Source organism: Excalfactoria chinensis, chromosome 4, assembly GCF_039878825.1.
Source record: "Excalfactoria chinensis isolate bCotChi1 chromosome 4, bCotChi1.hap2, whole genome shotgun sequence".
NCBI classification, from domain to species: Eukaryota; Metazoa; Chordata; class Aves; order Galliformes; family Phasianidae; genus Excalfactoria; species Excalfactoria chinensis.
The window spans coordinates 16972028-16996032 of record NC_092828.1 but is presented as its reverse complement, the minus strand read 5'-3'; the positions used below and the strand labels follow the sequence as shown (position 1 = coordinate 16996032).

Below are 24005 nucleotides of genomic sequence, written 5' to 3'. Positions count from 1 at the left end.
CGGGCGGGCGGGACTGCGGGCGGCGCAGGCGCAGCAGCTGCCCCTCACGGCCGCGGCGGGAAGCGGGCGGCGGTAGCGCCCGCACGGCCCCGAGCTGCCCGGAGCGGCCCGCCGCGTGCTCGCCGCCCGTCGGCCATGAACGCGGAGAACTTCGGGTCCGGCGAGCGGCTGGTGACCGCCGCCTACGTGCGCCAGGGGGCGCAGGGCCGCCGCGGGCACGAGCTGCTCGTGCGGGCGCTGCTGGAGCAGGTAACGGACCCCGCCGCCCCTCCGAAAGCGCGCTGACTGCTGCCCCGCGGGGAGCTCGGCGACCGCTGCCCCGCTCGGTGCGGACACGGCCAGGCGGCCCTGTCGTACCCCGCTGCGATCGGGTCCCTTTTGTTGTCGCCAGTTAAGCGACCTCTGACCCTCTGAGTTGCGACAGCGGTGCCGTGTGGGCTTCGGGCAGCTGCCGTTGGGGATAGCTTTGCAATAGGCGGAGGCGAGCGCCGTTCTTAGCGCAGAGCACGCGAAGGAGCGCACCTGTTGCAGCTCCCTGACATAACTGCAAAGGAAAACATGCAGGTGTGAAGATAAGCTGCTACGGAAACTGTATTTCCTTTTTATTCCTAACGTTTTGGATCCTGTAGTATTCCAGTTCTCTGCATCCGGTTTTATCCACTGAGTTTCTGTAGTATTGTGCTTTTGTGTTGAGAATACATCAGAAAGTCCACAGTGTGTAGGTTGTGATCAGCACCTGTGTGCCCCAGTGGCTCGGTGTGAGCCTTAAGGAACTGAAAGTGACAAGTACCCTGACTTTTAATATCAAGGTACACCAGCGTAATTGCGTTGGATGTATGGCAGAATCATTATTCAGCTTCTTTCGGAATGCAAGTCTATGACATTAGATAATAATCAGTGCAATCCAAACAGAAACTGCTGTTCAGCGTCAGAGAACGACACCAATCAAACAAGTTACATGTTTGTTCTTAATTTCCAAGGTTATAAATTATGTTTCTATTGTTATTAAGGGAAAATGCCCTGAAGATGGATGGGATGAAAGCACCATTGAACTCTTCCTTCATGAACTTGCCATAATGGACAGCAATAACTTTCTGGGCAACTGCGGTGTGGGAGAGAGGGAAGGCAGAGTGGCATCAGGCCTTGTTGCCCGAAGGCACTATAGGTACAAGTTTTATTGGCTATTAGAATTATTCTGTTTTATCGATGCTTTTTTAATGCTGTACAGCTTCTTATCAGCGTATCAATTAAAACTACTGAATATTGTAGTTGTAAAATACTGAGCATCCCCAGTGTACAGATAGTTCACAGAATCACAGAATCACAGAATTGTAGGGGTTGGAAGGGACCTCTAGAGATCATCGAGTCCAACCCCCCGAAAATAGTTGTATTTTTTATATTCATTACTACGTTTATACCATGGAAAGTTAATATATATATATAAGTTTATATATATATTTTTATATATTATATATATATATATAACTTTATACCATGTAAAAATCCAGTCTATATAAAATTTATGTGAATTGAGCTGACTTATGAAGACAGAAGGAGCTACTGATAGCTTAAAGCCCTTATGCTTGGCAGGTACTTTGGAAGCTGTAACTCTGGAGACTCGGCATTAATGTCAGTATGAAGACAAACTTTTTGCACAGCGTTCTGTGCTGAGTAGCTTTGCTGTTTAATCCAAGGTGAATGAAACTGAGTGAAATTTCTTGGGATATTTCTCCTTGAAATAGTAGCACAAAAGCATATTAGAGACGAAAGTTTTAGTGAGCTTTGCCATATGGAAAGTGAATTCCTTAGGCTTAATGGCTTTCAGGAGCCCTAAATACCATGAAAAATTAATGAAGAAAACCACTAGCACATCAGTGTGTGCTTTCTGTTTCCTGTTCTGCTGCCTAGTCTCAGATTTGTGAGGTGTGGGAGGCAGAGAGCTGCACTGCGTAGAGTGCCCAAGGAATTACTGGTGTTGCTGGAGAGGGCATGCCCAGCTTCTGGCCAGGGTGAACCTGGGCTGTCATTTAGCTGCTGTTGGTCTCAGGTATCTCTGTCACCTGGCATCTCACATTCACCTGAGAGTCAGCAAGAACGAGGAGAAGTTTAGAGGCTTTTCTCCATGCATTGATTGCTGAAATGTTTTACCAAGTAGCTTTGGGAGTGGGAGAGGTAGCAGGAGGTGGTTCTGGAGCAGTATTCTGTACTATGCTTGCTGTAGGCAACTGACTTTTGTTTTCTTTGGATTTACATATCTGGACATACCTGCATTTATAATACTAGTTCAATAGGCATTGAGACGTTGCTGGGGTGCACTTAAAAGTAAGCCTGCCAGGTGCTCAAGCTGGGTGTTCTTTATTTGCTTTATGGAGCGTTATTAGTCTATTGTTCAAAACAATAAAAAATACAATTTCATCCTAATATGTGTAGTTGGCTGCAATGGAGTTCACGAGAGAGAGTGCATTGGGTATAACATTTTCCACAATTGTGTACCGAATTCTTTCCAGTAGCAAGAATTGCTTTGGGACATGGCAGATCCTGATGTGTGTTTTCAACCTTTTTTGTTCAGGTTGATCCACGGAATTGGAAGATCAGGAGATATTTCTGCAGTCCAGCCTAAAGCCGCAGGGTCTAGCCTTCTGAACAAGCTTACTAATTCAGTCGTTCTGGATATTATAAAGCAGGCTGGTAGGTCTACATCTGAAAGTCTGTCTCTCTTATGGCAAAATGTCATGTGTTCTTTGTGTTAATTTCTGACTTTTTCACATGCAGGTGTCCGGACAGTGACCAATTGCTTTGTGGTTCCTATGGCGACTGGCATGAGTCTGACTCTGTGTTTTTTAACATTGCGGCACAAGAGACCAAAGGCAAAATACATTATTTGGCCACGTATAGACCAGAAGTCTTGCTTTAAATCGATGATAACTGCAGGTAATAGGGGGATGGCTGGTTACATGCTGTGCTTTTCTAACAGATACAAAACTTCATATTTCAGAGTGATGCTGAATTTGTATACTTGGAATCATATCCAGAAAAGATCTAATGTGTAGTAGCTGTAAGTGCTTTATTTCTACACACCTGATTTCTAACACAAAATTAGACGTGTTTTCCTGTTGCCTAATAAAATGTGGGAGTATGCTGACGTAGGGAGATGTATATAGTATTGTGTTTTCTTAGTGAAGAGCACAAGACTAAGTGAATTAGCGTTCATTTTCAGTTGGATGCCCAATTTGCTTTCCTGAGAATGATGTCAATCTTCGGTTCATGGTTCAAATCCTTCTCTAAAATTTATTCAAGCAAATGAAAAGTGTCTTTGAAATTGGGATCAGAAGGCGACAAGCTGTCTGACTACCAAGGTATTTTATTTTGGAGCGTGGCAAGTGTTAGCTGCCGCATTTGCTTTTAATCCTGGTATGTCAGTGCTCAGTCAGGAAATAAGTTTGGTGCCTTTCTTAGTTCAAACCTTATTTCCTTCTCAAAAGAAATTCCTTGTCTACCAGACTGTAAGTAAACTAAGGGTAGAAGTCCAGCCCTGCTCCAAAGCTGTCCCCTCCTGCAGACAGACTCATGGGATCAGCGAAATGGCAAGTAAGGGGTATGTGCGTGAGCTGGAAAATGACCGTACCTAGGCAAGCAGTGGCACAGATTCTCATCCTAGTTCTTAGGAAACATTTCATTTCAAGGCCAGGCTAAATGCGGCCTTGAGCAACCTGACCTTATGCCCTCTGTTTTATTGGTTGGCAACCCTGCCTGCAGTGGGAGTGTTGGAACTAGGTGATCTTTGAGTTCCCTTCCAAACCAAGCCATACTATGATTCTGTTTTTTGGCATAAAATGTTGATTGGATAAAACATTTAAAACAAAGGGGGTTCTGTGCTAATGTGTTTATATTATTAATATGAGTCTGAAATAATCTGTTGAAAGACAAAATGTATATTTTTGGGGTTTGTGGTAGAAATGGAAAGCCCACAATTAGTTGGAGATTTGTTGATGTACATTTGGATCTTGGTTTTGTTGGTTAGGTTTTGAGCCTGTGGTGATAGAGAATGTATTAGAAGGTGATGAGCTACGGACGGATATTGAAGCAGTGGAGGCTAAAATCAAGAATCTCGGTGCTGAAAATATTCTTTGTGTGCATTCTACAACATCGTGCTTTGCTCCAAGGGTACCTGATAGGTAAGTAGTCTTTATAACATTATTGGTTGTCAGTGAAAAAAACCTACATGTTTTGAATGCTTAGTTACTGCCAGTAAGTGAAGTGCATCTAGTAAAGATGCTTCAGTCCCTGTGTTTAAGGGTAATGACAGGTTGTGAAATAATGCTCCAGTTTCAAAAAAATGCATTAGGAAAATGAGAATAATAGAGAAGGTCTTCTTTCTCTCTTATGAATGTGGTTAATAATGGTCACTTTAGGTGAAATTAATGCCACTTTGACAGAGATTTCTCATGGGATTTCATGGAAGTGGTAAGAGTAGAATTTCATAGAAAACTGGTCCAGAAAGTATAGTTCCACAGCTAGTGCCACGCTTTAATATTCATCTTACCTTTTCTACTCTTGTCTCTAGCCAATGATGAATTTTCCTAGGCTAATACCACTGCTTCAAAAAAACACAAACTATTGCCAACATTTAAAATCATTGCTTGAGTTGCTCTTTCCTGTGTCATGCTGATGTCCTTAGCATTAATGAAGATATACTGATAGAGGGAAACCCCTGAAAGCATGTGGGGCAGTGCTTTGTGAGCATAATGTAAGATTTGCTCTACCATCATGTGTCTGGGTTTGAACATTTACATTCATAGCCTGATTGCTTGATGCTACAACTTAGAATTTCCAGCTGTAAAATCACCATTAAAAGAAACTTAAACTACCTTGCATTCCTTCTTTCTGTTCTGTGTCCATATATGTAACTTCTGTAGCTGCTACAAATGTGTCAGTTCAAGCACTTGCTGAAGCAGAGATGAACACTGCAATTAAGAGATGAGGAACAGAATGTTCGAGATGTTATTTCTACACGTAAATTAGTTCTAAAATATTTGAAAAACAGTATTTATCATGGGTTTAGTTCAGTTGCGAGAGGGAAGTTAAAAGCAAATAATTCTGTCAGAATACTATGAACGTTGAGTTGCAAATTTATTGGCCAACTTAAATCAAAGCTATCAAAATTGAATGGTCTATTTTATAGCTTTGGTAAATGAATCTTTTCCTTATCTGCCTTCTCTTTTTGACATGCAATTGTTTTGTCCTCTGCAACTAAGAGATGAAATATTAGGTAGTGGCACTGTGTTGTGATATACCGCAGATATAAGAGAATTTGAACGTGTTTTCTATTTAAAGGATACTGTCAACTACTGAAGGCCATAACATCCATCTTCCTACAGGAGGGAAAATAAAGCATTTCTGGAGGATACCATTTTTATACGTCTGCTTTTAAATAATTTACATTGCTAAGGCTTTGTTTAGGTGTGATGGTGATGTTTGAAGATTTTAAGTGGGTTAGGATTGTTGAATGATTAGGACAAGAAGTTTGTCTGTGTGCCTGTAGCTCCTTTGAAGTGTTATGAGACTTTATTGGTATAATGTGCTACTCTATAAATCCCCTTATTAGAGAGACATCAGTTCTCTGTCTTCTACCTGTTGCTGTCTCTAGCAGCACTGTATTTAAAGGAGAACTGAAGGCAAAAGGTGACTTTTTGGTTAATTAAAGAACTTCATAGAATTCTCTACTTTGTCACTTCTGTTAGTATTAGGAGAAAGGCCAAAGTTGTTGTTTTTATGAGCTTCTACAGGCAGAAGAGAAAGAAAGGACTTAGAGATATATTTTGCCACTTACACTACTTGTGACTTTTGGGAACTTGAGTAGTAACCAAACTTGCATGAATGCTTTATTTTTCTGACATGACCAGCTGCTCTCAATGGCTTAATTTAAGCTTTAGAAGCATGCAAGTGTTGAGCCTTATTGTTTGCTTCCCATGCAGAATCACATATTCTTTTCAAACTGTAGCACTCTCACCCAGTATTGTAGCGTGGATCTAATTATTCAATGACATATTTGTAGGAAAAGAGCCTTTTCTGTTTTCAGGATCTGTAGCAGCTAGTGTGTTGCTTTGCTGGGACTCAGCAGGAGAGAAAGATGATTGATCTTACAGAGCAGTGAACCCTCTGCTTCTAGATCGGTGAATTTCTCTACCTGCACTTGAAAAAATACAACCTGTGAGAGTGGAAATTATCTTGAGTCTTGTTCAAAAGGTGAGGGATGAATCTCAATGAGCAACATCAGCAAATCAGAAGGCAAAAACTTTGCCTGGTGTAATGTTTCCTGTTAACTCAGGATTCAGAATGTTGGTAAATGGGAAAAATTACTGGACATGCCGTTCCTGCTGAATATCTTGACTGTCAAAGACAAATGCATACATTATACTGTGAGTGTTACCTAGCCAAACTTGTGCCTTATATACTTGTAATTTCTCTAGGAATAGCGCTGTGATGTTGTTGTTTTCCTGGGGATTGAGGTTCAGAAAATTCAATCTGAGGTTTGGAGCGGAGTTTTGCATTACAAAAGAACACGAGGCAATATAATAGAAATAGAATACAAAAGAATGTCACCTCTTGGGAAATGTTTTCTTACTCTTGTCACATTTTATATGGATGTCGGTAAATTACAGTGAGAGGCTGCACAAAAATAGACAGGGGAAGAATGCATTGAAGGCTTGGATTTTTCTGATGCTTTTTCAAAAATAATCTTTATAATCACTTCAAATTATTAAGTATTACATTCTTTTTGAAATAGATTTTCTTTCTAAAAGATTCTTAAAAGATTCTAAAAGCTTGTTAGAAATCAAGGTATTAAAAGAATAAGGGTGTGACGGGAGTGCTTTGAAAAGGTTACTAACTACATGTGTGCTTAAAAAGCTTTAGTCCCTCAATGGAAATGACCTTTGCATTCAATTAAATCCTGGTTTCACTGAGAAATGATCCAAGTTGGCCTCACTGTAATTCCAGGAATTTAAAGGCTTCCTCTATTATGAAGCTCCCAGTTCCTCAAACACATCTTGAAACTTCGATCAAACTGTTTTCAGGTTGAATGCTAAAAGAAAAGGAAAATGCATAAATGGCTGCAATTCTGTTAATTATCACTAAGGTATCAAAATATCGAAACTAATGTTTTGAGATCTGGGTTCTGGGTTCCAGACAAAACTTCCAGTAAAACATGAAAAATCTCAGCCTAGTTCAACCATTTGTTATATGTATAAAAGTTAATAGGATTTTCTTCTTAACCTTTGATGCTGAAGGTGGTTATTGCTGCCACGAGGCAGTAAACAAGAACATTTATTTTCTCTTTCTGACCTTCTTGTAGACCTTTCAGTCTTTTAATGGTCTGATTGATAACGTGGATTACAGTGATTTGTATTTCTCTAAATTACAATTTTATGCTCATAGGCTGGAGGAATTGGCTGTAATTTGTGCTAATTATGACATTCCCCATATTGTCAACAATGCCTATGGAGTTCAATCTTCAAAATGTATGCATCTTATCCAGCAGGTAGGAACTGTGCATTTTAAATATATATATCTATATATTCTTAACAAGCATGAGAAGACCTCTAATCATAGACAATGCTAGCAAGTTCTATCATGTGTCACAGCTTGGAGATTAATCCCACACATATCCTATGGCTGGACTATTTTCTGAGAATGCAGAGCAGAAGGAAATAAAATGTTTGTTGTTTCTGTTATTGGCTTTTTGAGTAACCAGATTTGTTTAGGCTTCGTTTATGTTTGGGTGTCTTTTACAGTGGAAAAATAGCCTTATCAATCTTTCTTAAAATACTTCATAAAACCATTAACCTATAATTGTTAAATCATTGGTTGTACGTGAATAGGGATTAAAGCTTCAGCAGAATGAATTAAATGAATTACTGATGTTCAAATTTTTTTCAGCCTTTAAATTCTCAAAATCAAATGTTTGACTGGCGCAGTCCTGAAGGCACAAGGTGGTTCAGCAGCACTTTGTTGTCACTTGTCCGTATTGTTGGCACAGAGAACATGGGGGAAAACTGTTGAATTCAATGTTGTCTTCAAAACAAGTTCAATTTCTTGTTGCTGTTTCTGCAAAGCAAGTTGTTTAGTGCCTAAGATCAGCCACAAAGCATACAACGCCTGCATTTTTGCTCATTGCAAATGCATGCAATGTTTCTTTGATATTCCTCTGTTCTCCCTGTTGCCTATGTATTTTAACAGGATCCAGGGAATCCTGAACTATTATATATGTGCCGATAATTTTTTTTCTGGTTAAGAAGACATTGTTATTACATGAGCAAAGACCAGCTGGATCTTGTTAGCATTTCTAAATTTATCTTGAGAGACTGAAGGGATGTGACAGATGTTGAAACGGTGCGTGAAATAGAACAGTGTATGTGTTTGATTTGCGATGGTACATGTTTACTGCATTGAACTTGCTTAATTGTAGTGAAATTCTAACATGAAGGAGGCTGTGGGGTTGCTGGCTTTTGCTGTATATGATGTCATATCTAATGATGATTTTCTCAGACTGCAAAGCCACAAATAGAACTGTTTGTGTTTTTGTTTCTTGTGTTTTTTCCCTGGCTTCTTGGTGGGTGGTTTGGGTTTTGTTTTCTCTTTTTTGGTTATGGGAATGTATAAATTTGAGCTGCTGTTTATTTGCAAGAATTTATTTCCTTTGACAGAAAATGTACTGTCCTTGTGGAAGCAGTCACTAATGAAATCAAATGTGTACCTGCTCCCCACGCGCTCATGTATTAAAACACAGAAATAACAACTGTTTTAGTTTCATCTGCATTTTTCACTCTTTTTATCACAGATGTTAGCTCTGCTTGTTTCTTGGTTTTAATACAAAGTACTTACGTATGTATAATGTGTAAGTACTTGAAAATTCTTCAATATGTATGATCATTAATATACTTGCCAGCTTCTGTTATGCTGCATGCTTCTTCTTAATTGCGCAGTTCATTGACGCTTTATTACTAAAGCTGAAGTTGCTCAGCAGAATCTACTGTTTTTGGTTTGTTTTTTTCCTTTAAGAATATCTCACTGCCTGAACGTTGGGGGCATTTTGTTCTCCGGGAGGAGGGAAAGCCTTTGAGGAAGTTGTCTGGATCTTAATTTTGCAGGCAGCGTTATGTGAGGGAGCGCTGTCACAGTCCATTTGTTTTGATGCAGATTACGTGTATATGTCAAAAAAGATATTTTTGTTTTTTGATGAGGCATTAACCTGTAGCCTTTTACTGCCAGAACCTGTGGCACGTTTTGAATTGTGCAGTGTTAACGATTCCCATTAAATTCCAGGAGGACTTTTTTTGATAGTTGCTGCTAATGAGCTACTCTTTTTGGAGTCGTGCAGGAACTAAAAACAACATTTTAAATCATAGCAAATTAAGATAGCTTAAGGGTAGTGTGTTAGCAGACAGCAAAAAGTGGGAAGCAACAGTAAACAAAGGCAGTGCTGTGCTTCAGAATTCTTCATCACAAATAAAATATCTGAGAGAGTTTTAGGAATTGCATTTGTTTTATTGCCGGGTTATTATTATGATGTTATTAATTATTATTAATATGTGCTGTGGATTCTTTTATTCCTTTTGATAAAGGGTGCTCGAGTGGGCAGAATAGATGCTTTTGTTCAGAGCTTGGACAAAAATTTTATGGTTCCAGTAGGTGGTGCTATCATTGCTGGCTTCAATGAGTCCTTCATTCAGGAGATCAGCAAAATGTATCCAGGTAAGTAGTTCATGGATTGATTTCTTCCATACAAAATAACTGTAGAAAACTCAATTATCAATTTCCTTTCACATAATTTTTGTTTTTGTCATTCTCGTTTTTTAAACTTAACCTGCTTGTTTTTCTTTTGTTTTGTTTTGCTTTGCTTTTTCAGGAAGAGCTTCTGCATCTCCTTCTTTAGATGTCCTCATTACGCTTCTGTCTCTAGGTGCCAGTGGCTACAAACAGTTACTGAAAGAGAGAAAGGTAAGCTTTTTGGGAATTGAATTCAGCTGTTAAAGTCTTGCTGCAAAACTGCTTCGTGTAGTAAATCCTATTTCTGTCTTGAAAGCCGTTACATTTCTTTGGAGTTTACAGCTTTTAATCTGGAAAGGCAATATGATAAAATTACTGCTTGACCAAATGGTGTTCATGCAGAAGTTTGATTTCCTTGATGCGTTTTTTTACGTCAGTCTAACTATCTCATACAGTATTTGTATTTATTGTTCAAGGGTATGACTAATGCAGTAGAATTTTGTGCAGTACAATCTGAGAAGTGCTCTGCCGCATAGTGATGATCACAGTGCTCATCCCAGGGGTCTTTGCTCATCTTCATTTGGCCATATTATGCTTTTGTGCTATGCTAGTGTTAAATGCTGTGTACCATATTCTCAAGAAAATCACAGCTTCTGTTAAATTACAAGTACTGTTCTTGGCCACAAAAAGATTGTCATTAAGGCAACCATCTAGATACAGAGCTAGGTTTCTCTCTGCCTCTGCCACGTATGTTCTGTGTTGGATATAACAGAGCTTTCAAAATATTCAAGTGTTCTAAAATCGGAACCTCTACATCTTGAGTCATCTTCAGTTCTGGACATACTAAAAGGCTTGCTTTTGCTATCTGTAAGCATTAACAGTGAGAATCATTTTGTAGAATGTCTTAGGTAAGGAAACGTTGTGGATTAAGTACTGTAAGTTAATAGTTTTAAATCATGCGTGATTTGCTACATACATTATTTTATTTAGAAAATATATTTCAGTTGTCTCCTGCTGGTGGCTTGCTGCTGTTTCTGATATCTGAGCAGGATGGTAGTGCTGTATGCCATGGCTTGTTTCTAGTTCCTTGTATTGACAGAGATTCTGTACTGGAATTGAGATCGCATAGGAGTGGCTAGAATATGAGAAGAACAGCAGGGTTGACTTTCAAAGGCTATGGTGTGGTCTGTGCAAGCTATGTGAAAACATGGCTTGTGAAATGCTGAAAGCAGTCACACTGTTACCAATAGTGGAATGTAGTTTGTAATGTTTCGTTCCGACCCATTGTGCTATCACAAAATGTGGGTTTGTGTCTTTATTTAAAGCAAATTTATTTATTTTTCTCCTCTTCCTCTCATCTCCAGAAGAACTTCAAGTGAATTTATCATGTTTTCTACAAAACTGATTTTGATGTTAGATTTACACTTGCATCAGATATGTAACGAGCAGCATAAATAATGCCACATTATGATTAATAAGTTATTTGTAAGTAAATTGTCTTGATGAATAGCTGTATAATACTTTAAATCGTATCATTTTCTTGGAAGTAGAATTCTACAGTGAATAAAGCATTACATTTTTACAATTTGAGGTCTATTTTATTTTTAAGTGTGAGTATACTCTATAAACATAGCCTTATATATGGCATAAATATGTTTCTTTTATTGGATTTGCTGTAGAAATAGAAACCTTTTTTTTTACTTAAATGTGTTTGTTCCTGAATTGTAAAAATGTAATAATGATGGTTTATTGCCTGTGCTCTGTGAAGGCAGAGGCAGAGCTATTAGGCTCTCAGCAGGAGCTATTTATAGGTTGACACAGAATACTCCTTTCTATATCGGTTCAGTTACACCTACTCACACAAAGTCAGCTATAAAAAACTTCCAGTATTTCTTTCTCTCTTTGTACTTACTCACTAGTGTTATTTCAGGTTACTTGAGCTCAGGCCAGAAAGACTAGAATATTACTGAGAAGAGATTAATCTCACGCAACCAAGGGCAAGTCATAAAATACACTGAGTTAGAAGAGACCCACAAGGATCATCAGGTCCAACTCCTGGCTCTGCACAGGACTACCTCAGATTCAAGCCCTGTGCGTTTTCCAAATGTTCCTTGAATTCCAGCAGCTGTCACCATTGCTGTAAGAGCCTGTTGGGTGCCTACCACCCTCTGGTGAGTAGCCTTTTCCTAACATCCAACTTGGCCCTCCCCTGACCCAGCTGTATGCTGTTCTCTTAGAGCCTCAGAGTCACTGTCACCACAGAAGAGATGAGCACCTGCCCCTCCATTCCCGTCGTGAGGAAGCTGTAGGATGTCATGAGGCCTCCTGTCGGTCTCCTTTAGGCTGAACAAACTGCATTATCTCAGCTGCTCTTCATACATCTTGCCCTTTGGACCCTTCACCATCTTTGTTTCCTTCCTTTGGATCTTCTTTAATAGTTTTACATCTTTGTTATGTTATGGTGTGCAAACCTGCGCTTGGTGCTTGAAGTGAAGCTGCACCAGCACAGAGCAGAGTGGAACAATCCCTTCCCTTGCCCAGCTGTCAGTGCTGGGACTGATGCACTCCATAACTGTTGACTCATATTCAGTTTGCAGTCAACCAGAACTTCCAGACCTGCATGGCTGCTCTCCAGCCTCTTGTTTCCCTGACAGTACATATATCCAAAATTACCCCATCCCAGCTGCAGAATTGAGCACTTGTTGTTGATAAATTTAGTATGGTTGGTGATTGCCCAGCCCTCTAGTCAGTCAAGATCTCTCAGAAGCCCTTTCTGCCCTTGGGGACATTACCATCTCCACCTAATTTAGTATTGTCTGTAAACTTAAGTGTGCATTAGAGTCTTGCACCCAGGTCATTTATAAAAAACACTGAACTGGCCCCTAGATGGAGCTCTGAGGTACTCCACTAGTAATTGGCCTCCAGCCTTTGATAACCCCATCTGCTATAAACCTTTGAGTTCAACCCATTAGTCTGTTGTCCACTCATCATACCGTGTACTTGTCCAGCTGCATGCTGTACATTTTGTCCAGAAGAATGCTATGAAAGATAGTATAGAAATTTCTGCTGAACTCCAAAAAGATCACATCAGATGGCTTTTCTTGGTCAACTGGATGGATAACCTTGTCGTCAAAGGAAATTGAGTTTGTTAAGCAGGACCTTCCTCTTTTGAACTTGTGTTGGCTGTGACCAATAACTGCAGTCATTCCTGTGTGTTTCAGTAACTCCCATTATGATCTTCTCCATGATTTTACCAGGCACTGAAGTGAGACTGACAGGCCTGTAATTACCAGGGTCGTCTTTCTTGCCCTTCTTGAAAATTGGAGCCAGTGTCCGGTTTCTCCAAATTCTCAAAACTATTGAAAAATAATTGAGAGGTCTCGGGGTAATATCTGCAAGTTCTTTCCGTACCCTGGGATGGATCCTGCTGGGCCCCATAGTCTTTCGTGCACCTAACTGGAGCAGCAAATCCTGAATGAGTTCAGAGTCAGCCAAGATGGTGTTCCTGTCTATGGCAGGGGGTTGGAATGGATGATCTCTAAGGTCCTTTCCAACCTACTTCATCATTCTATGATTCTGTGACACAATCCCTTAACTCAGGGTAGGAGGAATCTTCTCAGCCTGCCCGCCTCCCTCAGAGCTCTGTCCCAATGCTGAGCAGTTCTCTTTGGGCATCTCCCACAGCTGTCCCAGACCCTGACAGAAGTCTTGGGCATGCCCTGCTGCCTCAGGCCTGGGTGACTGTGATGTTTGGGCAGCTCTGTCATGGAAGGTGAGTGAGTCCCAGTGGGTGCAGAGGCTGTAGGGGATGCAGAGGACACAGCTTTCTGCTGGGTGAATGCCACTGCTGATTCAGCTCCTTGTGAGCAGATTATAACCTTCTTCTGAGCTGACTGTTTGAACTGGCACAGTGACAGTTTCTCTTCTGTGTCCCCTGCTGCATCTGTCCCATTTTCCTGCTGCACGGGGATACTGTTTAATATAGGAAAGGGATTATATGAGAGAGAGGAACGCATATGTGGAATGATGTTTTCTGACAGGATGGCATTAATGGAGTATGAGGTTGCATGCTCTGATATGAGAGGGTAAAAAGGGTGCAATGAATTTGAGGACAGAAGAGCAAGAGAGTAACACACACGTACTGTCCGAGCGTCTGATAAACGTGATTATATGTGATAGCATAAGAAGGAAAGGATTGAAGGTAGTTTTTCTCACTTGTGCTAGGTTCTCAGTATTATTTTTTATGCATATGTCATATTTCTAAAGGCGGTTTTCTGATTTCATTAAGGGATTCTAGGTCTCGTTGTAATGCAGACGATGGCAACAGGTCCATACTCAAATTTGTTAACACTTGCTTTTGAAGAACTCATTATTATGTAAAGGTTAAAGCTTTTGAATTGACTCCTTTGATTGCCTCAGTACTGTTTTGTTGCTTCTCATATTCTGTATTGCCAGGCCTTAAAACTCTCTATTTGCATGTATGTGTTTCTTTGTCCAGGACATATGTGGCAATTACAGTGTCTGTACTGCACCGTGTCATAAGCAGTTAATGATCACATCGAAATTGATGGGACGCAGGGAACTTACATTCCATGACAGGTTTAATATTTGTTAACTATTTTCCGATGTGTAGGTAACTGGCCAGTTAATTCAGATTAATTAGATAGTATTAGTGGAAAGGTAAGAGCTTCATTTTGTTTTCAGCAATTACATCTGTCAGCTGTCGTTTCTTACCAAACTAGTGGTCAAAATAATTCTTATTTTCTGAAATGAGGTGTGATGGAGTTTTTTATATCTTTATTCAGCTTCTGTATCCTTCTGAGAGTCATTGACTGCAGTCATTCTTATGTGTGTCCTTAAAGAGTGTGAATCTAAGTCTAAAATATTTAAAAGCACAACAACTGGGAGGAAATTGTTTAATTTTTACAGTGTGGTAAAATGCTGGTTTTACATTTCTGGCTGTGCTGTGCTTGAAGCACCCTCAGATGCTGTTTGCCCATTTGGTTGTTGGCCGGCACCCCAAGGCCCCTTTTTGCAGAGATACCCTCTGTCCACAGTTTCCCAGTCTGTCCTTGTGACCAGCCTTACTCCCAAGTACAGAACCCAGCACTTTCCTTTGCTGAATTTCATGCTGTTAGTGGTTGTCCGCTATTGTTGTTACAAAGATTTCAGTGTTCTGTCATCAATTTCATGTGTTTTTTTAAAGTTTCCGTTGTATTACAGATTCAGAACAAAATTCTTAGTGTTGCAGTGCAGGAGAATCTGGATGTGAGTCTATGTGGTATATGTAAGCATTCCAGATGTACACCTGCAGTTTCTCTGATGCTGTTTGGCTGCATTTCAGGAAGTGAGCCTTCTGATAATGGGGCTCCATGTTCAGCCGTGCAGCCTTTTTTTGTGTGCAGGAATGGTGTGCCCAGTGTCTGATCAGGTTGCACATCAGATGCAGCTGCTCTGTGTGCTGCATAAAGCAGAATAGAAGCTGTGACAGCTCCATCGTGAACAATTACTGCAGCAGCAGCAAAGTATCTTAATCAGACTCAGGTACAGCATATGAGAGTTGTCAGTGTGTATGGAGCACAAAGGGGCTGTGAAGTTTTGTTGTTTGGTAGGTTTTTAAGGGGAAAGGGAGAATTAAATAATGAAACATAATTGACAGGTAGTGCTCGGGTTGTTCAATGCAACTTCAGCATAATAGTTAGCTCCAAACGAGAAAGCTTCGTGGGCTGTCACAGAAATGCAATTCTCTAAGATCTTATTTGTATATAATTGCTGAGGGTGCTTATAAATTGTCCACATAACAGAAATGTTTTGTAACAGGGGTTGGTTATAGATTTGACCTCACAAGAATATTTCATATTTCATATTCCTTTTCTTTTTTTTCTTTTGAAAGGCCATTAATCTATTTTATAGCAATCTATCAAATAACACGAAGGCTTCCAGTGGAAAGATGCAAAATGCAGTAGCTCATAAAAACAAGTTTTTGAATTTGTGTGCAGTCAAACACATACAAATGTACATCTGGATTCTCTTTTTCCCCATCTTTCTATTCTCTCCCGTTCTGCCAAATTGCTGTGTTTGTGAAGGCTGATCCAGTAACCCAGGCATTAATTTTATTCCATATGTTTGTGCAGTGGGTAACTGGTTGTCCTTAGGTAATAAATACGTAATATAAGAGGTGCAAGAGAGAGTTCCTTAGCTATGATGTACTTAGATACGATGAATTACGTGGGGATTTCTTCCAGGATAAATTTATCTCAGAACTGGTTTCATGGACAACACCTCCACAGCAGGCAGAGTTAGTGTGTAGTTCTGTAATACTTTGCTTCAGCTGTAAAAGTAAATAGCCAGCAGAGGGAGCACGGATTAATTTATGAATTGGATTACAAAAAGTACCAGTCTAATGGCTAAACATATTAATGATGCTCATTGTGGAAAGCAAATAACACATGAATAATGTGTTTGTATTCAGTGATGGACTAGGAGGAAGGGAGATGTGTTTGAATATTCGAGTAAATGTTTTTCAACTTCTACAAGTGAACTGTAAATAAACTGATGGATTGAAACCACTAAATCATTTCATTTCAGAACGCCTCTGCTAAATACAAATGATTCTCCACACATTTTGAGTTCTGATAAAGAACCATAGATGCCTCCCGTATTTTTGTTGTTGTTCCAAGTGATACAGCAGCTGTATGCTCTTGTTGATAAGGAATCCGTAGTCTATTATGTTTCCACAGCAGCATCCTACTTTTTCTCTCCGGCAGAATTCATCCCATGATATTAGGAAGCACAGGTCAGGAACGGTGGTCATTTGTTTGCGCATGAAATGAGGCTGGGCTCACTGCAGTGGCTTTAAAAAGCTGTAACATTCTTCTAACTTAGCTGCTACAAAACTCATTTGGTTTCATAAGACCTGTGGGAGGCTCTGTTTAAGAGCATAATTCTGGTCACAAGCTATAATTTGTACCTGTCAGAGTGTGCGGGTCAGAACAGGATACTGGTCTGCAAACAGGAGAGACAACTCTATTTAAGGAATGAAAAATCACTTGTCAGGTCCAGAAATTGATGAGGATGCTGAAACAGGCAGTCACATTGAAGTAGATGAGCAGCACAATCTTTTTTGACCAGAAAGAGGAAAAAGCTGGTGTTTAGTATTTAAAAAAAGAATTCCCAGTACCTGCATCTTTTTGCTAGTATTTATGAGAAACTAAGCATTAAAAAGGACAGCAAAGCATCCGGAGAATCCAATAGGGAGAGTGGTGCTGAGTGGTATCAGGAATTCAGATACCTCCATTTCTTTAGGAGGCTTGCACAGGAGAGGTGGGTGACAGGAAGAGGACTGGCAGGAGAATATATGTTGTATGAAACAAAATGCAGTCATGTGTACTCATAGCCTTCTCCTTAGAAAAGCATTGCCTTTCTTGTACAGAAAGAGAGGTCTGTGAACCGCTGGTAGCTGTGATTGTATAATGAGTGGTAACAAAAAGTGATTGTTATAGTCTGAAACTTCTTAATAGAAAATGATACAGGAGACATTTTGCCATATCGTGGCCATCTGTGTTGGTCCATTCTCTGGCTTGTGGGACTGGAGTGAGGGGAAGCTCTTGCAGGAGTGGGGAAAGGTCAACAGGATACAAACGTGGGAGAGGACCTGCTGTAGAGCAGTAATCTCTTCAAGATGTTACTCGTCTAGGCTTCAGTTCCACAGAGAGAGTGGCTGACCTCCCAAGCACGTATATTAGATCAGATAGAGAGCTCTTCACCATCCTGAGGGGAAGAACAAGGCGAAGGAAATGGAGCTGTTGCTTTATAGCTGGATTTCAGAGAAGTATCAGTCCAACTTATTTGATGCACTTATAAAGGATGTAATAGAGGCTTAAAAGTTTTGTGAAGTAGATGGTATTTTCTCTGTTTGATAGCCAATAACAAAAATATTGTGTCCTTTCTTTTTTTTTCCCAGGAAATGTTTTCGTATCTTTCAAGCGAGTTGAAGAAATTGGCTGATATCCACAATGAGAGACTGTTGGATACACCACATAATCCCATATCCTTAGGTAATGGTGAGGATTTAAATCTTTAAAAAGAAATTCTAATATGCTGTGCATTCATAATGCACTTAAATATACATTTGCTATACATTAGGCAATGCACACTGCACTCCATTATATTATTATAAAGCCAAGATGAAACCACTGAACCCAATAAGATAACCTGCTGTAAAGGCAGAGTAGTTGGGTTGTGACTCAGGCCCTTCTGACAAAATTGCTCGTGTACAACATAATCAATTATTGTAGCCAAGGCAGGCAGAAGATGTTAGCAGGTTACTTTATAAATAAATAGGTTTTAAAATAAATTAGGGCATAATTACATTACGCATCATCTTATATTGCTGTAAAAGAGATGATGGAATTCCTACTCAGGATATTTGCCCTAACCAAAAATTCTGCTGAACACCGAAGTAACTTTACGCCCTTGTGCAGGATCTGTGCCTTTCCTGCAGCCCAACCAAAGAAGTAAAGCACCCCAGCTTATGGAAAACTGGATGGATGAATTGTAGCATTTATGTCTGTTTTTCTTTTGTATCTGAGCACAAATCCTTGGGCAGATTTTTATTGTTGGAAGACACCTTATGTACCCCATGACTTTTTCTTTCTCTCTCTTTTTTTGGGGGGGAAGAAGCTTCACAGCAGTTTTAATCTGACCTTTTGTTACCTCAGCCATGTCACTGAAGAATCTAGATGAAAATAATGATGCTGCTGTTACCCAGCTTGGATCTATGCTTTTTACAAGACAAGTTTCAGGAGCGAGGTGAGAATGCAATGAATTTGAAAATTCTGGGGAGTTTTATTAGGATTTCATAACATACATAATACACTATTTACTTTATAGCAATTGTCTCATAATTGCAGACTTCAGTCTGGCAATTACAAGTCCAAAAGCATTATACCTTTCTTCCTCAATATTGTCTACCAATAATGTGCCTACCTGCCTGAGATATCAATGAGGCCTTCTCTTTTAGCTTTGGTATACTAAATAGATAATCTATCCCCATTTAACTTTGTGTCATTATTTCCTAGAACCCCTTGGTTTCATTTAGTTTCCAGCTGTTGTCTGATCTTACAGTTATGTTGTAAGCTGCTTAGGGAAGATCTTTGTTTTGTTTATTGCAGCACAAATATGGTTGTGCTGGGTGTCAGGGGAATAAGCTTTTAATACTCTGCTTAGTTTTCTGTCATATGGAAGAAAATCCCACTTTCTGGAACTAGAAAAATTCTACAACTTGAATTCTACAAAACTTGGGCCAGTCTGAGCTGAATTTATTCTTAGTGATACCGGTACATGGAAACATAAAACAAATCGTTTTTAATGATTTTGGCTTAAACCTTTTAGAAGAAGAGAATGATTTAAAATTTGTTTTGGCAGAATTCCTTAATATGAATATTACTGCTTCCGTGCTAGCTTGTGCCATAGACTTAATGTGATTTTCTGTATCAGTGCTGATTGTTTCCACATCAGAAGATATGCTTCATTAGCTTGGATTATTCCACTTCCTGCACAGAGAAATGGCAGTAAATCTGTATGTTCTGTAGTTAGATGCTCTTTTTCATTCACCTTTCCCAACCTTGGCGTGTCCTGCAGTTTCAGTTATCATTGGCTGAGATTCCGTAATTGAAAAGTGAAGGCTCTCCAGCACTTCGTCTGATTCAGAGGTTTCAGATTTTTCCTTCTTTATGCAAGCAGTTCTTTTGCAGTACATACACAGTTTGACGTGGCATCTCAATGGATTTTAAACATTAGCCTTGAGTTGCATGGCAGTGGTAGCAGTAGCAGCTCCCTGCATTGCTCACACACAGGCTTTGCCGTAACCTGTGGTTTGAGCACTTGGGCACAGAAGGGATATGACAGTTATAGTGGTATTTGTCTGAATGCAGTTTCTCGTATGAACTGCAGGTGTTGTCTGTGCAGGGATAACAAATTCTTATCAGTTGATTGGTGTTAATTGCTTGTGTAAGCTCTAACTGCAGCCATAAGGTGAGTTATTCCTTTACTGAGGAAAGAGATGGATTAAGGTTGTGGTTTATCAAGGAATGAATGTGTACCAAAAGTGCTGAGAAATAGGGTATTGTAGGTAGTGGTTCTTAGCATGAGGAAGAGGTAAAAGCAGTGCGTGCTGAAAGTATCTGTTTGAGAAGGGAATAAATATAAGACTGTCATCATAGGAAGGGAAGGGGGAGCTATAGTACCAAGGTATACATGTGGGGAAACTGGGATCCTGATTTGAGGAAGTAGACTGAAAGAGGAGGGCAGAAGGTGGTAAAGATTAGGGACCTGGTTTGGGAAAAACGTAATGGCATGAAAGGATGATACACAGTGGTGCGGCTGTAGTTTCAGCTACTTGGAAGGCTGAGCCCTGTGAAGCACTTGAACCCAGAAGCTTTGGGCTGCAGAACATGATGCCAAGCAGATGTCTGCCCTAAGCCCGCTCCCAGCATGGTGACTGCAGAGAGCTTGGGGTCACGAGGCTGTCTGAGGAGGGACAGCGTGTCCAATAGTTAGGTCTTGTTATGGAATAGAAACGTTGGCTGCAGATGTCTTTAATCTCATGCTGAAGAGCTCATAAATGCCAGCAGAGAAGATGAAAACTTAACTGAAGAGGGGAATGAATATTCACCTGTGCCCAAAGACTTCACTTAACTGAGGATCTGCTAACAACTGTCAGTCATTGCAGTGCTTAAGCACTAACTTGGAGAATACCCATTCCAAGCCCACCTACAGGAATTTGTATAGCAGACATTACACTGCGTAGGAGTTTGTGTAAATATACTTATTGTAGCATATCACATAAACGTATTTAAGGCATCTCATAATTGAATCACAATTCTGTTTATTTCAGGGTTGTTCCCCGTGGCTCTGTGCAAACAGTGAATAACTACACTTTTAAAGGCTTTATGTCACATGCAAATGACTACTCCTGTGCTTACCTCAATGCTGCATCAGCTATTGGAATTAAAAAGCAAGACGTAGACATCTTCCTGAAAAGACTGGACAAGTGTTTGAAGGCTTCCAGAAAAGGGAAAGAAAAAAGTGTGAACGAAATATGTACTTCTAACACAGGCACAGAACAGCTTGAAGACCAGAAGATACAGAGCTAGTAACACAGGAAGATGCGCTTTTGTTTGAAGTATGTCAGGTTTGTACTGGGCTAGCGCTGTGAGTCTGAAGGGCAGAAAATTTGATCCTGATCTGAAAAAAAACATCACCAAAATAATTTGGGCTGAAATTTAGGCCTGAAGGAAAAAGGTGATTTTCTCCTATTCTCTGAAAGTCAGACAAGCATTTTGCACCACATAAACTTACTTGACATGCCAAAGTAAAGCTCTACATTCATAGAAGCCTTCAGCTGACCCGTCAGTCTGTGGGTGACTGTTGGGGCTGGTGTTCTTCAAGTCACAGGATATTTAAGCACATGTTGATTAACAAGGTCTCCTGTAGCAGTGATTGAATTTCTTTTTAGGTCTCAGAATGCGACCAACAGGAACTGTTGTACTGCTCTCAAAATGTCTTGCTTTTACTCAGCTTACTTCCATTTTTCTTTTATTTCCAAAGATTTATATAGAAATGTTGGGAATAACCCCTAATAAATACAGTGTTGAGACTGGATGAAGAAATGTGGAGTTGGAATAGTGGTCTTTTTAGGTGCTCTTACCTCTATGAGCTGTCTAGAACACAGCAGCCCTCAGTGGTGAAGAACTTAGAATAGCTCCATATCGTGTCAGTACTCAGCTCCTGGAAACGTTTGCGTAGTTCAGCAACCCAAAGGAATTTTGAGGGAGTACAGTGATGGAAATGGGAGGCTGTGCAGTGGAGTTGTCCTCTTATACGCTTCATTTCTTTGGTAGTTGCTCATGAATAGAGCAGTCAGAGATCCACTCAAAAGGTGGATCCGAAGGGGGAATGCTTTGTGGGATGACTGCAACAGTTTCAAGATCCAGTGAGACCAGAGCGTGTTTTGGCATTTCTAGTCCATTATGGTTTTTAAACTTCTGAACAGTCTCCTGCCATTGGCACTGTTGTCTGTGTGCAGTTACTGATTTGAATTCATCAATGAAACAATAGATTCAGAGTCTGTTCCTGAAACAGAGGTTCCGTATCACTGGAATGACAGGCCCTGTAGGTTACAAACATTTTTTTGTTAGTTATTCTTAAATGCAATTAGCACACTGTATGTAGATTTTTATGTCATTTACTGTTCAAAGTGATGTAGTAAATCCCTGGGACACCAAAGTTAATGAATTCAAAACGTCAGGAAACTTTGTAGTTACTTTGTTTTGTGGGATCTGTGACTCGTATCCTCAGAGCCCTCTGGAAATTGCCTCCAGTAAAGATAGCGCTTTTGAAGGAATTGTCCCTCTACTGTGCTCAGGTGAATTGATACAAGAGGTGATGTTGGTATGTGGAAATTGACAGTATGCTCATCGCCATCAAGGTGGTCTCACTTAATGAAGTTCATTGTATCTTTAGCCTAAATTGAACTGCTGCTCCTGTATTGCTGTTGCTACAGTTAAACTTCAGATCCATTAAAGCCTGTGGAAAGGAGGGCTCTCTGGAGTCACGGTTGTTACTTGCTGTACTAGGATGTCTTAAAAGAAAGGTAATGCAACTTGACCACTGAGTCCCTGTGGCCATAACTAGATGTAAATTCTGCTTTGTTTTGTTCTGAGATGATGCTGTACCACAATTTTTCCAGTCACTGAAGCTCTCATTCAGCCTTAGGAGACAGAGCCGTGCAGCTCACCCTGCCCTCTGCATATTGGAGCAGCCAGTGGAAACCACAGGGCCTTCATGATACCTTTCTATCTGTTCTGGGATATTGTTGTCTTGTGCTTGAATGAGCATAAGTTAGTGGTTTAATTGATTAGTTACAGACTGCAAATATGAAAGCTATTGTTATGAGAGGTTAGGGAGGTGCGTGGTAGTAGCTGCAGTAAGGATTTGATAAGCAGTATCCTCAGATGGAAAACAAGAAAGCAGCAATTGCCTTTTCAGAGAGGAAAAGACTCTACCTTTTATGTTCTTGTAATAAGTTGTCTGCTGCAAATAATTCACTCTCTTCTACTGTAGATTGAACTGCTTTCTCAGATAGTGTTTCTCCTGTCTTCAAAACGTTTTCCATTTGAAATCAAACATAAAAATTTCAACACATCTCTCTGAGCAAGTATCCAGGGAAAGAATTCAAGTGTTTCATTCGGATGTTGTGCTTTTAAACCTCGTGTTTTCTGAGTGGAAAACATTTTCAGATGAGCCTTTTGGTTGCAGTTTTTGCTTAGATTTGTGTCACTAAGGCGCTTTGCAAATCTAATTGATGCCATCTGAAACCACACAGTTTAAAATACTTGGAGAATTGTGCCCGCTGTGAGGTATGATCTCTTGAGCTCAATATTAGTGTTGTCTTACTTTGCTATGTTATTGCGCCGGTTCACAGTTTTATTTTCGTGCTTTGTTCTTTTAAGCCTGTTAAGTTGTAATGCATACTGAGTTTTTAGAGACAGAAGCATAATATAATGCCATTACAATTTAAATAAATGGAGAAGAAATGGTTATTTATGGCATACTTGAAACGGGAGATTCAGTAGATAAACTTAGTATTTTTCAAGGAAGAATACAAGCCACTTATTCTCTATTCACCAATGTCTGTAATAAGGTAATAAAATAACACTGGAACGCACAGTTATTGAGTCTTCATTTTCTTTATATAATAGATACGGGAAGATTTTGTGTCTGTGGCAGATCTCAGGCGCTACCAGTAGCACTGCTGAAAGATGGCAATAGCTTGAGCAGAGCTTTGTCATAATATGGAGAATAAAACAAATGTATGAGAGATATTTCCTTTCTGTGAAGGTCTTTCTGAGATTGCACAATGAAGTAAGAAGTTACTGGCTCAAAAAATTCACTGTGCATCCTTTTTCCTGGCCTCTGTATGTGCACGTGACACTGAAGGCTTCTGTGTACCTCAGAGACCTGCCAGAGCCAACGTAATCTCCAGCATCCACAGAACTGTTGAGACATTTAGGAAAGCAGCATGGGCTTTAGATAACGCTTGGGGTTACATAGCAGGAATCTTTAGTAAAACATCGTGAACAGATGCCCAGTTACTGAGGCTGCATCTCAGCTGCTGTTTGTGAAGCTACCTGTGTCTCTCATTGTAGGTCACAGCGTGTCGCTATCGGTGGTGA

General features: G+C 40.0%; 1 protein-coding gene across 1 annotated transcript; it reads left to right on the top strand.

The window, feature by feature from the left end:
• The first annotated feature begins 26 nt into the window (after positions 1-26).
• Positions 27-23500, top strand: SEPSECS (Sep (O-phosphoserine) tRNA:Sec (selenocysteine) tRNA synthase). Its single transcript, XM_072334865.1, has 11 exons — positions 27-249; positions 1011-1165; positions 2570-2688; positions 2773-2931; positions 4022-4175; positions 7438-7540; positions 9624-9753; positions 9908-9999; positions 17732-17825; positions 18489-18579; positions 20666-23500. The coding sequence occupies exons 1-11, from the start codon at positions 136-138 to the stop codon at positions 20922-20924; spliced, it is 1470 nt and encodes a 489-aa protein (XP_072190966.1). The 5' UTR covers positions 27-135; the 3' UTR covers positions 20925-23500.
• The last annotated feature ends 505 nt before the right edge of the window (positions 23501-24005 follow it).

Coding starts and splice junctions, on each gene's coding strand:
- SEPSECS (XM_072334865.1), top strand. CDS start 136: ATGAACGCGGAGAACTTCGGGTCCGGCGAGCGGCTGGTGACCGCCGCC. Junction 7,541..9,623: donor GTATGCATCTTATCCAGCAG/GTAGGAACTGTG, acceptor CTTTTGATAAAG/GGTGCTCGAGTGGGCAGAAT. Junction 18,580..20,665: donor AGACAAGTTTCAGGAGCGAG/GTGAGAATGCAA, acceptor TGTTTATTTCAG/GGTTGTTCCCCGTGGCTCTG.